The sequence below is a fragment of the Neoarius graeffei genome, chromosome 1, assembly GCF_027579695.1.
Source record: "Neoarius graeffei isolate fNeoGra1 chromosome 1, fNeoGra1.pri, whole genome shotgun sequence".
Classification (NCBI taxonomy): Eukaryota; Metazoa; Chordata; class Actinopteri; order Siluriformes; family Ariidae; genus Neoarius; species Neoarius graeffei.
In genome coordinates, this window is record NC_083569.1 from 63,509,426 (window position 1) to 63,526,716 (window position 17,291).

The 17,291-nt window shown below is 42.1% G+C and overlaps 1 protein-coding gene across 2 annotated transcripts; it reads right to left on the minus strand.

Annotated features, from left to right (window-relative positions):
- Positions 1 to 397: 397 nt before the first annotated feature.
- tkfc (triokinase/FMN cyclase) lies at positions 398 to 16,980 on the minus strand. 2 transcript variants are annotated; one of them, XM_060908473.1, is made up of 16 exons: positions 16,834 to 16,980; positions 14,881 to 15,070; positions 13,096 to 13,388; positions 12,792 to 12,870; positions 12,619 to 12,708; positions 12,463 to 12,497; positions 9,821 to 9,905; positions 9,644 to 9,733; positions 3,951 to 4,067; positions 2,736 to 2,852; positions 2,322 to 2,432; positions 2,115 to 2,221; positions 1,917 to 2,020; positions 1,455 to 1,488; positions 1,245 to 1,337; positions 398 to 1,159 (listed from the first exon to the last, which is right to left on the minus strand). In XM_060908473.1, exons 1-16 carry the CDS (start codon positions 16,837 to 16,839, stop codon positions 1,001 to 1,003), a joined length of 1,710 nt encoding a protein of 569 aa, XP_060764456.1. In that variant the 5' UTR covers positions 16,840 to 16,980; the 3' UTR covers positions 398 to 1,000. The 2 variants fall into 2 exon arrangements, with proteins under 2 accessions (XP_060764456.1, XP_060763678.1); XM_060907695.1 differs by having other exon boundaries at positions 2,322 to 2,459.
- Between the last annotated feature and the right edge of the window lie 311 nt (positions 16,981 to 17,291).

Sequence of the window (17,291 nt, forward strand, 5' to 3'; positions counted from 1 at the left end):
TGTGTGTGTGTGAGAGAGAGAGAGAGAAGTAGCAGGAAGTAAGAAAATGACAAATAATGAGAACATGCAAGTACCTGAGAAAGGCACAAATTAAATATGAATTAAAACAAGTATCTCTGATTCAAAGACGCAATGATCTGTATTCCATATGTGAACTGGTTGCTTCACTTCCTGACTCTATATTTAAACTCACATTCAAGAAGTGAACACACAGGTGTAGGTTTCTATTAGATTTCTTTTCCTTTGCTATCTCTAAGTGTCAGCTATGATATGATTGCTTTGTTATGAAAACTGTTTGTGCTACCCAATTTTATTTAATAAATAGTCCACAGTATGAAAGAGATATTTTAAAAGATTAAATTTATTACACTGATTTTTATATAACATTTTCAACATGAGCAAATGTTAAATGATACAAAAAAAATCACTTTTGAATATCACAGTAATCCTTCTATGTAGTTTTTTTTTTCCTGGAAAGGAACAAAGTCCAACAGTTAAAGTGCATTCAGCTCCAGTAAAGAATGTGGAGGTTTTTGATTCACATTTTTTCTTATTAATTTGACAAGAAATTCCTTGACTGGCAGACTGATTGAGAATGACTTATGCAATGATGGTTAAATTATAATGCAATGATGTTTACAAAAAGGATATGAACTCATTTCATTGTTACACTGCATAATAATAAGAAAAAAGTAAAACAGTAAGAAACCATTCTGTGCTACAACTGCATCATCCTGTTTGTCATTAATAGGCTACTTAATCCATCATAAAAGAATAGGTACATTATCTATTGTGCATGGAATGCCAACAAAATAATACCACTCAAATACTATTCTTTCAGTACAATCAATCAGTCATTAAATAAATTAAGTAAGATTATTGGGGAATGTTCTCTGTTGTAGCTGATTTAGTGTACTTGTGCATATTAGTTAGTTTTCCCTCAACAATGCAGAGTGTCCTTTCTGATCCATGTTTTATGCCATGACACCAGTATAGATCACTAGTCCTTCCCTTTCAGAGTATCGAACACTGCCCGGAGAACGGTAGCTACAGCCACAGCACCAGGGTCTGGCTGAGTCAGCTGTTTAGACGCAATGTAGCTCGCTCGACCTGCTTTGGCAGCGAGGTTACAGGTAGACTGTGCACCCAACTCTGCTTTCTGTTTAGGAGAAAACAAAAGTCACTGTCAAGCTCAGGACTAAAGGAAGCAGAGGAAGAATTGTTTACATGCTCATGTACCGAACCTCAACTGCGGTCTGTAGTACAGCAATATGGCCACCTGGAGGAGCTGTGGATAATTTCATCAACTCATCCACTGCAGGGCACAACGCATCCAGCTGAAAAGGAAAGAAAGGGCTCATGCATTTCAAATAGCATTCATATGTTATTTGAATCTGTGATTTACCCAGTTAGAGATCAAATATGGGCAAAAATAAATATGATCGTAGTCTTACCATTGTTCTGTCACCAGGCGCAGCACCTCCATACCTATCAAATAGGTTCTAATAATTAATGTGGAAACTCCATCAAATTTCATGAAATTAAATAATTCGCTCACTTGCCGTCTAAGATTTAGCCCCTTACTCCTCAATATTTAAATTATGCTAATCAAATTATTTTGTATAGTGAATTAGAAAAGATTACTAGAGAAGGAACTTCTCAAAAAGTGGTCCTTAGAAAGAAAAGAGGAAATAGAAGGAAAAGAGGAAGACCAAAGATGAGATTTACGGATGTGGTGAAGGAGGACGATTGGTGCTACAGAAAAAGGACAGGAGGAGATGGAGGGACACTATCTGCTGTGGTGACCCCTAATGGGAACAGCTGGTAGAAGAAGATGATGATGATGATGACTAGAGAAGGAAATTTAAATTAGTGCAACTGATATTTGAAGACAGTGAAATGATCTTAATCGCTACCTTATCATAGCTTCAGTCCCAGCCTGTATAGCTTTAGCCCAGTCTTTTCCATCACAACTTTCCCTCAGGTGGGGTGCAGCTGCTGTTAGGAACAGACTATATAGCTGATGGAGGATAAAAACAGCAGACCTCTACATTAGGTAATGTACACAGCACACTTGCGTTTGTAAAAGTTATATTAGATATTTATTTCCATACTGCTCCTGAAGAGCCACCCATTCTCTCCTCCACCAACCCAGCAAGGGCTGTCAGGAGTAGACATGGACTTCCTGGCATGGTGGTGGTCTGCATCCACTCTTTGATGGCTGTAATAGGTAATGCATCAGTACAGCATTTTTAAAACATTAATGTAAAATAGCCAACTCTGCATGTTTTGTGTATTAATTTATACACTCATCTGCCTACCAGTAGCAGCAAGAGCATGTGTGCTCCCACAATCTCCATCCCCTGCTGCACGATCCAGGGCATTGAGTTCCTCTTTCCGTTGTAAGAGGGCTTTGCAAACGGATTCCAAAGCTAGAAATGCCAGAGAACAAAATGGACCTGATGGCAAATTGAAAATTTCATTAACATATTCATTTTAAGTCTCCAAATGTAATATGCACAGCATTGATACATAGAGCAAGTTAATAATAAATAATTAGTAGTTCTGTATATAATAGTATAAAAGTTCATATTAAGCACGCATTTAGTGTTTTGTCATTACACCCTGGCTGTGAGATAGACAAAATGAGACTGAGACAAATAAAAGACCATGCATGAACGGAAAAATGATGAGGTTTGACGGCAGCCCACATTTAGCTGTATAAAAGTTTTCACCTTGTTCAGGTTTTGTCTCAGTAGCAGCCGGTCTCACTGTTGGTTCCACAAATAGGTTCCTCCCACTTAAACACTCACTGCTGAGGTTGGGCCAGGCAAGCGCTGAGGTTTTAGCATCTGCAGGAATTAGGGGCCATAAGCATTTAAATAAAATTAAACAAAATCAGTAGATTATCTCTATAGATCTATTTACTAAATAGGAGTTTATGGTCAAAATTTGTTTAAAAGAGTGTGTTATGCTTCTTATGGAGTTTATCATTCCTGAAGTGGAAATTTAGTACTAATCCAGTTCTAACAAAGCCATTGTTTCCAGTCATGGAAATAAGCTGGAAATGCAGCTTTCTTCCTTAAACTACGGCACGCCTGGCATTGCCTGGAGAAGCAGCTTTGGGACCAAAAGGTTGCCAGTTCAATTTTCTGGACCAGGAATTGCTCCCTGGGCTGCTTTGGGCATGTTGTACTTCACTCTGGATAAGAGGATCTACTAAATGCCATTAATGTAATGTAACCACCTACCTCTTGACTAATATATTTGAGTGGTTCTTTCAGCAATCAATCAGTCAATAGCTTTGCTAATCAGCACTCAACATTAATGGCTTTAATTAATGTGTTAAAGCAAGACACCACAGCTGAATAGGGAATTTTAAAATATCACAATCAATCTTTTCCCATGAAATGCTCTTTTCTTACTTAATAAAAAAAGAAAAATAAATCTAAGCTTGATGTTTGATTTCACTGTGAAAATGTTCAAGCGAAAGACCTTTTTTCAATCGTTTTAAAATGAGAAATTCCTCTGTAATATCCTATAGATGAACAGGAATGAACATCGGTCATCTGGAAAGTACATTTTTGGTTTTGAATGGAAAGAAAAATGTTTTAAGTATACATACAATGCTATGATGAGTGCTTCCACTCAGGTAAGTGTGGTCTAAAAGATTTATAGAAATCTATATTACTAATGCCCCGAGTTGTGCTCTAGTTGTGCTTCAAAGTCCCTAATGCTGTGGTCACAAGCGTGCAAAAGAACAACAAAACATTCTTTTTGTAGGGTATTTCGATTTGTTAGTAGTAAAATTTCTACTCGCCATGTCTTGCCTTAAGAATTCAGTCTCATTTTAGAAGCTTATAGACAACAATCTTCTCAGATGCAGGAAATGCTAAATGACACGAAAATGTCTGCGATAACATCCATGAGTTGAGATAAACTGAACTCACCAAACAGTCGGAGTATCTCCTCATCCACTCTCATGAGAGACAGAGACATGCCTGCCATCTCCAACGATGTCATGAACGAGCCAGACATCACCCTGACAACCTGCACTCCTCGTCCCACTACAGATACCGGTACATCAATAAGTGCATGTTAATGCAAGCTTTTATTTACAATATACAAGATAAAATTATAAAAATAATGCCTATGTAATAATGGAGATATAGCTCGTCTTACACAGAAACAGCTCTTGTAACTTGATAGTTACTGATAAGTTTGTGTCAAGAACATAATACATGAGTTCACGGCAACCTCCACACCGTTCCTAATTATACACCACAAATACAAGTCTTAGGACTGCCAAAGACCTACTATTTGGCCCTTGAACATGACCCTCAACTGTTTGGACTGTATCTTCTTTAAAAACTCATTTCTTCTTTCCAACCTCTTTTTTCAAATTTAAAGCTTTCAGATTGCCTTTCAGATTTTTCACATTTAGGTCACAAAAAGAATTTTCCCTGACACCCAATTGTTTTTGTTTAGTCGACCAAAAGCTACCGAATTCGAATCACAAACTTCCAATTTTATTAGATTTTTAAAAAATAGAACAATTAATGAATTTAGGGCCAGGTGGCCCTAAATTCTCTGCTAATATTTCTTGTTTCACCGTGACGCAATACAAGATACATCATGCATCACGTGGTGGGCTTTCCCTGTTCGCACAAGGCATTGTGGGATACAAATTTGAAACAGGAGAGAAAAATGGAGGACGCGAATGAAACGTGGAAGACTGACTACAGTAACGGAAAGCGAGAAGAAAAAAACGTTATGTTGCGAAGGAAAGGAAAAGCAGGACCAAACTAATAAATATCGGTGGTCAGCGAGCACTTCGGTGTAAACACTGGATGCCAGCTGCTGTAAAACCCAAGAGAAGATGATGATGACAATGCCTAAAGGTAACTATGCACATGTGCACACTGGACTTCCTCTGTCTGCTTGACTGCGTGAAGTCAGCGATTTCATGCACATTATTTGCTAGGGAATCCCCTCAAATTACTTGTAAATAAATTCCCAGCCACAGAATGGCTTGGGTTTTTTTTTTAAAGATATTACAGAAATAAACTGGAGTTTACCCCAGTGAACGAGAGGGTCGCTTCTCTGCGCCTTCGGATTGGGGAGAGGGCTCTTGCTGTTGTTTGTGCCTACGGGCCAAATAGCAATATGGAGTATCCGGCCTTCTTGGAGTCCCTGGGAGAGGTATTGAGAGGTGCTCAGACTGGGGACTCCATTGTTCTACTGGGGGACTTCAATGCTCATGTGGGCGACGACAGTGACACCTGGAGGGGCGTGGTTGGGAGGAACGGCCTCCCCGATCTGAACCCGAGTGGTGTTTTGTTATTGGACTTCTGTGCTAGTCACGGTTTGTCCATAACGAACACCATGTTCGAGCATAGGGGTGTCCATAAGTGCACGTGGCACCAGGACACCTTAGGTCGGAGGCCGATGATCGACTTTGTTGTCGTTTCATCTGATCTCCGGCCCTATGTCTTGGACACTCGGGTGAAGAGAGGGGCTGAGCTGTCAACTGATCACCACCTGGTGGTGAGTTGGATCCGCTGGCGGAGGAGGAAGCCGGACAGACCTGGCAGGCCCAAACGTATGGTGAGGGTCTGCTGGGAACGTCTGGCCGAGCACTCTGTCGGGGAGGTCTTTAACGCCCACCTCCACGAGAGCTTCTCCCAGCTTCTGAGGAAGGCGGGGGACATCGAGTCGGAGTGGACCATGTTCTCTACCTCCATTGTAGATGCAGCTGTTCGGAGCTGTGGCTGCAAGGTCTCCGGTGCCTGTCGTGGCGGCAATCCCTGAACCCGGTGGTGGACGCCGGAAGTAAGGCAAGGCAAGTTTATTTATATAGCACATTTCATACACAGTGGCAGTTCAATGTGCTTTACAGAAGTAAAAGCAGAACAGTAAACAATAGAAAATAAAATTACATCAAATAATTGGGGAAGAAAAATAATAAGAATTAAACAATAGTAGAAATTAAATTAATAAAATGAAATAAAGTTAATCAGCCTCGAGATTAATTATTATTATGGGTTTAACTCAAAGCGCGCTCTTCCTGTGGCTCTTCCACGAGGATCACCAAAAATCGTCCCGCAGACAAAATCTACGAGGATAAAGCGCGCTCTTCCAGTGGCTCTTCCACGAGGATCACCAAAAATCGTCCCGCAGACACAATCTACGAGGATCACCAAATAAAATCGTCCTGCAGACAAAATCTACGAGGATCACCAAAAATCATCCCGCAGACAAAATCTACGAGGATCACAGTAACAAAGAATTAAAGTAAAAGTAAAATCATTAAAATCCAAGATTAAAAAGAAATTAAAATAAAGAAAGTAAAATCATTAAAATCAAAATTAAAAGAAATTATGTTAAAGGAAATGAATTACTTAGGTAAAAATTAATCAAGTGAAAGCATCTGAAAACAGCTTTGTCTTGAGCCTGGATTTAAAACTAACAACAGTAGGAGCATTTTTGATATCATCTGGAAGTTGGTTCCAAAGCTTAGCAGCATAGCAACTAAAGGCTGCTTCACCACACTTTGTTTTGACAGCTGGTATTACTAGCAAGTTTTTCTCTTGTGATCTTAGAGACCTAGTTGGTGCATATAATTGAAACATATCCAGTAGGTAGCTGGGTCCCATCCCATTTAATGTTTTAAATAGAAGTAGTGCTTTAAAGTCAATTCTATAGCTCACTGGAAGCCAGTGCAGAGACCTTAGGATTGGAGTGATACGAACTACCCTTTTTGTTCTTGTAAGAACCCTTGCTGCTGCATTTTGGATTAGTTGAAGCTCTTTGATGGTCTTTTTTGGAAGACCTGTGAAAAGGCTATTGCAGTAATCAACCCTACTGGAGATGAAAGCATGAATAAGTTTTTCTAGATCATGTTTTGACATGAGACCCCTGAGTTTAGAAATGTTTTTTAGGTGATAGAATGCAGACTTTTTTACCACTTTCATATGACTGTTGTTTCGTACTGTTTTTGAGCCTTTGTTGATGTCCCTGGGAGGTTCAGTTTGTACCCAAACAGAGTTCGTATCAGTGTTGTTAGCTCCTTTCAGTGCAGCTACAGAGCGCTTATCAGAGAGTGTACCCAAGGTCGGCATGGAATGGTGGACAGTGTGTTGATAATGGTCTGCCAAGACTTTGGCACCAGTCCAGCTGAGTTCTGTGCTATTTGGGCTGAAAAAGGCTTTGCGTTTCCAGAAAAGGTTAAAGTTGTCAATAAAATTAATGCCAGAGGAAAAACATGTCTTTGCAAGCCAGGTGTTGAGACTGAGCAGTCGGGAAAACCCGTAATTGCCGATCACAGATCCTGGTAATGGACCACTGATAAAAAAAGGCATTCCAAGTCCGTTTAGGGCAGAAAAAAGGTCTTTGAAAGATTTCCTCACAGTGAGCTGTTCCCTGAAAACATCATTTGCTCCAACATGCACAATAATGCATTTAATTGATTTGTACACAACCATGGACTCTCCTCCAATATTTTCCACAGTGAAATCACCCACAACAAGGGTTGTAGGATTAACAAGTGTTGGCGGCTGCTTTCTACCTCTACTGCGAGCTTGTAAGGGACGTAAGGGATGCCATCAAGCTGAAGGAGGAGTCCTATCAGGCCATGTTGACCTCCGGGACTCCTGAGGCAGCTGACTGGTATCGGCAGGCCAGGCATGCCGCAGCTCGGGCAGTTGCAGAGGCAAAAACTCGGAACTGGGAGGAGTTCAGGGAGGCCATGGAGAAGGACTATCGGTCGACCTCGAAGAAATTCTGGCAAACCATCCGGCGCCTCAGGAGGGGGAAGCAGTACTCTGCCAACACTGTTTACAGTGCGGGTGGGGAGCTGTTGACCTCGACTGGGGACATTGTCGGGCGGTGGAAGGAATACTTTGAGGATCTCCTTAATCCCACCATCATGTCTTCCATTGAGGAGGCAGAGGCTGATGCTTCAGAGGTGGACTTGTCCATTACCCAAGCCGAAGTCACTGAGGTGGTTTGCGAGCTCCTCGGTGGCAAGGCACCGAGGATGAGATCCGCCCCGAGTATCTCAAGTCTCTGGATGTTGTGGGGCTGTCTCGGTTGACACGCCTCTGCAATATCGCGTGGCGGTCAGGGACAGTGCCTCTGGAGTGGCAGACTGGGGTGGTGGTCCCTCTTTTTAAGAAAGGGGACCGGAGAGTGTGCTCCAATTATAGGGGAATCACACTTCTCAGCCTCCCAGGGAAGGTTTACTCCAGGGTACTGGAGAGGAGAATTCGGCCAATAGTCGAACCTTGGATCCAGGAGGAACAATGCGGTTTTCGTCATGGTCGCAGAACACTGGACCAGCTCTATACCCTTCATAGGGTGCTCGAGGGTTCATGGGAGTTTGCCCAACCAGTCCACATGTCCTTTGTGGATCTGGAGAAGGCATTCGACCGTGTCCCTCATGGTATTCTGTGGGGGGTGCTTCGGGAGTATGGGGTTCGGGGCTCTTTGCTAAGGGCTGTCCGGTCCCTGTACGAACGGAGCAGGAGTCTGGTTCGCATTGCCGGCAGTAGGTCAGACATGTTCCCAGTGCATGTTGGACTCCGGCAGGGCTGCCCTTTGTTACCGGTTTTGTTCATAATTTTTATGGACAGAATTTCTAGGCGCAGCCAGGGGCCGGAAGGAATCCTGTTTGGGAACCACAGGATTTCATCTCTGCTTTTTGCGGATGATGTTGTCCTGTTGGCTTCTTCAAACCAGGACCTTCAGCATGCACTGGGGCGGTTTGCAGCCGAGTGTGAAGCGGCTGGGATGAGAATCAGCACCTCCAAGTCCAAGGTTCTCGACCGGAAAAGGGTGGCTTGCCCTCTCCAGGTTGGTGGAGAAGTCCTACCTCAAGTGGAGGAGTTTAAGTATCTCGGGATCTTGTTCACGAGTGAGGGAAGGATAGAGCGTGAGGTCGACAGGCGGATCGGTGCAGCCTCCGCAGTGATGTGGTCGCTTTACCGGTCCGTCGTGGTGAAGAAGGAGCTGAGCCAAAAGGCGAAGCTCTCGATTTACCGGTCGATCTACGTTCCGACTCTCACCTATGGTCATGAGCTTTGGGTAATGACCGAAAGAACAAGATCGCGGATACAAGCGGCTGAAATGAGTTTCCTTCGCAGGGTGGCTGGGCGCTCCCTTAGAGATAGGGTGAGAAGCACAGTCACTCGGGAGGAGCTCGGAGTAGAGCCGCTGCTCCTCCACATCGAGAGGAATCAGCTGAGGTGGCTCGGGCATCTCTTTCGGATGGCTCCTGGACGCCTCCCTGGGGAGGTGTTCCAGGCATGTCCCCCTGGGAGGAGGCCCCGGGGAAGACCCAGGACACGCTGGAGGGACTATGTCTCTCGGCTGGCCTGGGAACGCCTCAGTGTTCTTCCCGAGGAGCTGGCCGAGGTGTCTGGGGAAAGGGAAGTTTGGGCTTCCATGCTCAGACTGCTGCCTCCGCGACCCGGCCCCGGATAAGCGGAAGAAGACGAGACGAGACAGAAATAAACATATCACAATGACCAGATTTCAGAAGGAACTAAATTTGACCGGTTCTATGAAATTGAAAGGCCGTCTGCTTTTAAGTCATTTTAGATAAAGTGACATTATAAACTTGTGAACATAAACGTATTCTCACTTAAACAGCTGATGGCCGCTCTGGTGACAACAGCCATCTCCAAACCGGACAGAGCACCAAGATTATTCACACATAGGATCACACTGTCACCTGTAACGGGGGAGAGACCACACAGCTTCATACGTCAGATAGAAGAAAGTGCAATTACACCAAAAACTACTGTGCCTTACAGCCTACCTAATTTCAGAGGCAGATGTGATTGGCTGGAAGGGTCAGTCATATGATCAATCATAGTCTTGACAACCTCATCAGCAGTGGCCATCTGAACATAAAGCAATCCATCCACATATAGTAAAGCCAACAGAATACCAAAAAGCTCCATTTTAGATTTAGAAGTCTCTCATTTTTCGAATACACACTGCCCGGCCTAAGGTGGTGGTGGTGTTTGTGCACACTAATATTTTGTTGGACTACTTTTAGCTTTCATTATGGTGGGCATTTGCCACGGCATTGTTTCAACAACCTTATGCAACATCACAACATTTATTTCCATCCAGAGTTGCACTAATTTTTCCCCAGAGATCTTGTCTTGACAGAAGAGGAAAACCACTCTAAAGTCTACTTCAGTGCATTCTTCACCAAGTGTTTAAATAATCTCCAATCACAGTCAGTCAAGAGTTTTTTCTGACCACATTTCTTCCGTGAAGTTGACAGTTCATCACTATCCTTCAGAGTTTTAATAATACATTGGACAGATCTTAACCAAATTATAGTAATTTCAGCAATCTTCTTAGCAGTTTCCTTTGCTTAATGTAGACCAATAATTTGACCCTTCTGAAACACAGGAACATACGTCTTCCAACATGGTTGTTTAAGAAATGAGAAGCTACTCACTGCATCCATTGGGGTGAAAAGAATTGTTGCCAACTGAAACAAACATATTAATCACTACAGTAATCATCCAAACAAAGGCTCTTAAATATTTGCTTAATTAAATCCAAATGGTGACTTTTTTTTTTTTGGCCAGGCAGTGTAATATGTCTAATATACACAGAGAACTCACTTTATTAGGAACACTATACTAATACTGGGTAGAGCCTCCTTTTGCTCTCAAAACAGCCTCAATTCTTCATAGCATGAAGATTCCACAAGATTTTGGAAACATTCCTGCAAATTTTGTAGGTGCACGTTCATGCTACGAATCTCCTGTTCTACTGCATCCCAAATGTGTTCTACTGGATTCAGATCTGGCAACTGGGAAGGTCACTGAAAATCACGGAACTCAAGGTCATGTTCATGAAACCAGTTTGAGATGATTTTTGCTTTGTGACATGGCGTATTATCATGCTGGAAGTAGCCTTTAGAAGATGGTAAATTGTGGTCATGAAGGGATGTACACGGTCAGCAACAATACTCAAATCGCCTGTGGCATTCAAGTGATAGTTAGTATTAATGGGTGCAAAGTGTGCAAAGAAAATATTCCCCACATCATTACACCACCCCCACCAGCCTGGACTGCTGATGCAAGGAAGGTTGGATTCATGCTGTTGGTGCCAAATTCTGACCCCACTATCTTTGTGCCTCAGCAGTAATCGAGATTCATCAGACCAGGCTTCATTTTTCAAGTCTTCAACTGCCCACTTTTGGTGAGCCTGTGCCCACTGCAGCCTCAGCTTTCTGTTTTTGGTTGACAGAAGTGTAACCGGAGGTAATCTCCTGCTAGCGTAACCCATCCACATCAAGGTTCGACGTGTTGTGCATTTCAAGATACTTTTCTGTTCACCACAATTTTACAGAGTGGTTATCTGAGTTTCTGTAGCCTTTCTGGCAACTCCAAGCAGTCTGGTCATTTTCTGTTGACCTCTCTCATCAACAAGGAGGTTCCATCCGCAGAACCACTGCTCACTAGATGTTTTTTCTTTATTGCACATCTAGCGAGTGTTGTGTATGAAAATCCCAGGAGATCAGCATTATAGAAATCCTCAAACCAGCTCATCTGGGACCAACAATCATGCCATGGTCAAAATCATCGAGATCACATTTTTCTCTATTCTGATGGTCAATGTGAACATTATCCAAAGCTGCTGGCCAGGATCTGAAGGATGTTACGCTTTGCATTATTTCCACAAGATTGGCTAATTAGATAATGGCATTAATGAGTAGGTATAGATGTGTTCCTAATAAAGAGCTCAGTGAGTAATGTGTGTTACTTTGGATGGTTAATGGGCAAAGTGTATTATTACCACTTCCTCCTCTTTTATCAACAGAAAAAGTCAAAATATACGACATTGATTATATTCGTAATGTACAATATGTATGCTTGTATGCTGTTATAACTCGACGGCACAGTGGTGTAGTGGTTAACATGGTCGCCTCACAGCAAGAAGGTTCCGGGTTCGAACCCAGCAGCCGGCGAGTGCATTTCTGTGTGGAGTTTGCATGTTCTCCCCGTGTCTGCGTGGATTTCCTCCGGGTGCTCCGGTTTCCCCCACAGTCCAAAGACATGCAGTTAGGTTAATATGGGACAGCCTTGGGCTGAGGTGCCCTTGAGTGAGGCACCTAACTCCCAACTGCTCCCCGGGCGCTGTTAGCATGGCTGCCCACTGCTCTGGGTATGCTCATTGCTCACGTGTGTGCGCGCACATGTGTGCGTTCACTGCTTCAGATGGCTTAAATGCAGAGAGGAAATTTCACAAGTGTGTGATGAATAAAGTCGCTTTTTTTCTTTCCTTCCTTATATAGATGAAAAAACAAAAACATTCTAAATTAAAGCATTTGAATTTAAATCAAACTCAACTGAGATTAATCAAGTTGAGACTAGTATATATGGAACACTACCCAACAACTTCAGGAAAAAATACCACAAATAGTAGACTGACCTTGGACCTGTTAATGCCCGGTTCTCCATGGATTCCTGCAGAGACACAGGAATGGTCTGTTCCATAATTTATTAACTCACTAAAGCAATGTGTTAATCATTCAACATAATAAGGTCATGGATATGGACTTCTTGCAGTTTCCTCCACATTTTATACCCAGTCCTAGCTCCATATCTCCTGGCAGAAGTTGAAAGGTAGGTAGGCATCCTGGCACACTGCATGGAGACAGACTGACACCCAGAGTCCCTAACACAGTGAAAGAGCACATGTTTGATTATGCTTAGTTCTCTGGTAAAAATTAACCTAGTGTGCTTGCTAATTGCTCTCACCAATGTTGTTTACTGCCTTTGACACTTTAGCAACAATTACATCTAGTGGATAATTTTCCTCAGCAAGTGCTCCAGCCAGCTACAGATGTAACACAGACAAAAAGTGAAAAATTAACACAAGGAAGAACCATACCATATGACTTATGAAATTTTTATATTTGTAGATATGACAGCAGCCCTTACAAACACTCTCTAAACTAAACACAGATTATCAAAGGACTTTAAATTGGCGTTATAAAAGCAGCACTGTTGGTGTACCACATCCTCTCCTTAACACATGTAAAAGGAGTTAAAAGTTCCATACCTTGTGAATAAACACAGTTCCACAGAGTCCCCTCCTGCCTGCTTTGCTCGGCTGAGCAAAAGCACAATCGTCAGCCACGACCACCATGTCCACAAGGACTCCTTGTGCCCGTGCTTTTTCCGCAGCTAGGCCAAAGTTCAGACGGTCACCCGTGTAGTTCTTAACCAGCAGCAGAACACCTGAAGTACCACTCTGCCAGAGGGTCATGATGGCTGCCAGAATACTGCCAGGAGGAGGGGAGGAAAACACCGCTCCTGCTACAGCAGCTGATAGCATCCCTTTTCCAATGTAGCCTGAAAGGAATATTTCAGTGTTAGCATCAACAGACTACCCAAAGTTCCGCTTAATATTTCAACATCATAAACATGAAGATTTTCCAATATTAATATTTGGTTTTGAGCTAGAGATGGACCAAAAATTATGGATGACACACTTGTTTACCCTTAATGTTGTTCAATGCCCATGAAACAACTTAAGTTATAGCAGCTATAAACATTAATTAAAAAAAAAGTGATGAAATGATGAACACAAAACATGCAGCTCGACCTCTAACTGTTACAAAGCACTTACACTGGAGTTTTCTCCTAAAAAGTGTTGATTGACTGGATTTATAGGGTTTTTAATCATTTTAATATTAGCAGTATTACACAATGTGAAACATCTGCTGTACTGTGAATGAATAATTATGATAGAAATGATAATGTCTTGGAATGATCACACTTACATAAACCAGTGAGTTGCATTATAACTGTGTCAGAACTGCTGTTATAGAAAATTAATCAACACCTTTTGATTAGAGAATAACACACATACAAAAAAATTATATAAAATAAATTCAGATTATTTTATTAATATTTGAAATGCATAAAAATTATGTAAAACCCTTAAACCATTTTATTTCATTTTTCAAGGTCCAAAATAATGCTTTGTCAAATACTTGGTTTTAGAAGTGGTTTCACAAAAGTGTTTTATGATCTTGGTATTTCTGGTAGAAGTAATTTAAAAAATATAGATATTATATTAGCATACAAGTAGTAGAAAGAAAGAAAGAAAGAAAGAAAGAAAGAAAGAAAGAAAGAACAACTTTATTCATCACACACTTGTGAAATTTCCTCTCTGCATTTAACCCCTCTGAAGCAGTGAACACACACGTGAGCAATGAGCACACACACACATACCCAGAGCAATGGGCAGCCATGCTAACAGCGCCCGGGGAGCAATCGGGAGTTAGGTGCCTCGCTCAAGGCCGTCCCATATTAACCTAACCGCATGTCTTTGGACTGTGGGGGAAACTGGCGCACCCGGAGGAAACCCACACATTCAAACATTCAAACTCCACCCAGAAAGGCCCTTGCTGGCCGCTGGGTTCGAACCCAGAACCTTCTTGCTGTGAGGTGACCGTGCTAACCACTACACCACCATGCCGTCCTAGTAATAACCATCATCATCATAATAATAATAATAATAATATATATAAAACAGCATCAATTAAGAGTCTGTAAATGAGTCCTAAAACAAAGCGAAAACATAAATGAATTAATAAGTAAATATATCACCAAATAAGAGATAGAAACAAAAGTTCCAAAATAATTTCCAATTAAACAAAAATATAAAGGGAAGAGAGAAAAAAATATGGAAGTAATGTTTGTGTCATCTCTATAACCAAGAATATTAAAAGTCACAATGAAACCATTTTAGTCAACTTTAAACACTGAGTAAATGGTTACATTCAGAAATCATTGTTTCACTTCAGAGGGAACAAGACATTAAGAACTCAACATTTACCTGCATGTGCAGGTTCATGTCCTGAGCCACCTCCGGAGATCAGTGCAACTTTGCCCTTCAGGTTGTGGAGGTCTGAGCGCAGTGCCACCCTGTGACCCCTCAGGAGCATCAGCCCCCCATTGCTGCTCACTATGCCCTCCAGGGCCTCATCTACACACTGCTCCACAGAGTTCAGCAACTTCCTGTGTACCTGAAAAACCCACAGGGATTTCACATAGTTTCAGAGCAACACCTTTAAATCGGCATCTCTTTTTCTCATGTTGTATACACAAACTATAACACACACTTCAGAATATATTAACATGACCAGATGTCCCGGTTTGGCCGGGACAGTCCCGATTTGGCCGGGACAGTCCCGATTTTGAGTAGCATGTCTCCAGTCCCGACAAAGGTCTGTCGGGATGCTGAAATGTCCCGGTTTACACCAAACACGAACAAACTGTCCCGGTTACAGCGATCATATATAGCCAACGAGATGTCAATAAAGCTTCTAGCAATTCAGCTTTACAATGTATTTATTTGTACAATGTTGCAATATAGAGGCCGCGTTATAACGTTTTTTTGCGCTAGCGGCTGTCAACTACTACGCGACAATGCCGAACAGATGAGCGCTGGGCGGAGATGTTCGCGCACTTCAAGAGTAGGGAGATTCCTTACAGCAATGTCAGCCAGCTTTGCCAGTTTGCCATGTGCCTACCTGGCACCAATGCTCCAGTTGAGCGAACATTTTCACTCATGAGCAACATCTGGACTGATGAGAGGAATCGCATGACCACGCCTACTCTCAAAGCCTTGCTCATTACTAATTTCGACGATACTTGCTCGCAGTTTCACAGCAGGCTCTCGGGCAATAAAGCGCTACTGGAGCAAATTCACTCATGATGCAAATATATTTGCCGGGGCAGCAAGAAGGTTCTGGGTTCGAACCCAGTGGCCAGCGAGGGCCTTTCTGTGTGGAGTTTGCATGTTCTCCCCGTGTCTGCATGGGTTTCCCCCACAGTCCAAAGACATGCAGTTAGGTTGACGGAGGATGGCCTTGGGCTGAGTTGCCTTGAGCAAGGTACCTAACCCTTGACTGCTCCCCTAGTGCTCTGGTGTGGCTGCCCACTGCTGTGGGTGCGTGTGTTCACTGCTTCAGATGGGTTAAATGCAGAGGATGAATTTCACTGTGCTTGAAGTGCATGTGACGAATAAAGGTTTCTTCTACAAAATGGCATCTTCTTTAGGGTGGGTTGGGTGGCTGTGTTTCTGAAACGTTTTCTGTTGTCTTTCATCTGTCTTTAATCTGTATCACAGATTGTCTTGACTTGTTTGATGCTGTTGTCAACTCAGGGTTCACGTTTTCAAAATAGTTAATAGCCGACACTGGTTCAGATTAAACAGAGGCATTTTGGGCAAAGGTTCAGAGGTGACAACGATTAGGCTCATGCGCTCGTTCCTGTTACAATGCATAGCCTATTGTTTAAAAAAAAGTTCATCGCATAAAATATTGATGTTAATATGCAAGCAATGCATTTTCTTGGTGTTTTCACAAAGGTGAAATAAATCAGTTGAAATTTAGGCTATTGGCCTATTCCCTATCACCACATCTGTTGTCTGATTTTCTTACTTTAACTGAATTGTGATAGAAGTACATGTAGATAACAAGAAAATACTTGATTATTCTCTGAAATGTTGATAAAAGTGAGCTTCTACAGAATGATAAAGCACCTGTCTGAGCCATGGTTTGAGCCGCGCATGTTTACATCAAAACGCGTGTGCGTGCACAAGTATCACGGTCACGCGCAAAGTGTCCCGGTTTTAGACTCGGGAAATCTGGTCACTCTAGAATACATGCATAAATAGTGGAGATGAACAGCTGCAACTTGCACTAACTCTGTAGTCAGCTTGAAAATTGTTGCGAGAAGGCAAATGTTTATCTTAGATTATCTTATACTTTGTCATTCATCTTACCTCCATTTGCCTCCGTATAGTATGTGTCTAAAAAAAAAAAAGCAACGGGCAAATGTGTGTACTACTGCACTATACAGTAGTCTACAATAACCTGCACTGTTTCCGTACTACTTTGCCACACTAGTATAGTAGAACACGATTTTGACTTTTGATCACTTCCGCCCTCAGTGATGATGCTACGACGCATGCGCAGTTCGCTCACACCGCATACACATCCGCCATTTTCCTCTTTTGGGGTGAACGTGTCAACAGCGCCGCCATCTTGCTGAAGCTGACTTTACATGACTTTGCATGTTGATTCCATGTTTTTAATTTAATTTAATTATTTTAAAAGGTATTTTTAATTAAATATTTAATGTAATTTTTTTCAATTTTTAATTTAGTTTAGTTTTTAGTTTGAGTTTAATGAATTCGTCACAAAATCATACAACACGATACTAACAAATTAAAATAGCAAT

Excerpts from the sequence above, each read along its gene's own strand:
- tkfc (XM_060907695.1), bottom strand. Across the intron at positions 12,498-12,618 it reads AGATATGGAGCTAGGACTGG|GAATCCATGGAGAACCGGGC; the intron begins GTATAAAATGTG and ends GTGTCTCTGCAG. Across the intron at positions 2,222-2,321 it reads ACATGCTCTTGCTGCTACTG|CCATCAAAGAGTGGATGCAG; the intron begins GTAGGCAGATGA and ends TACCTATTACAG.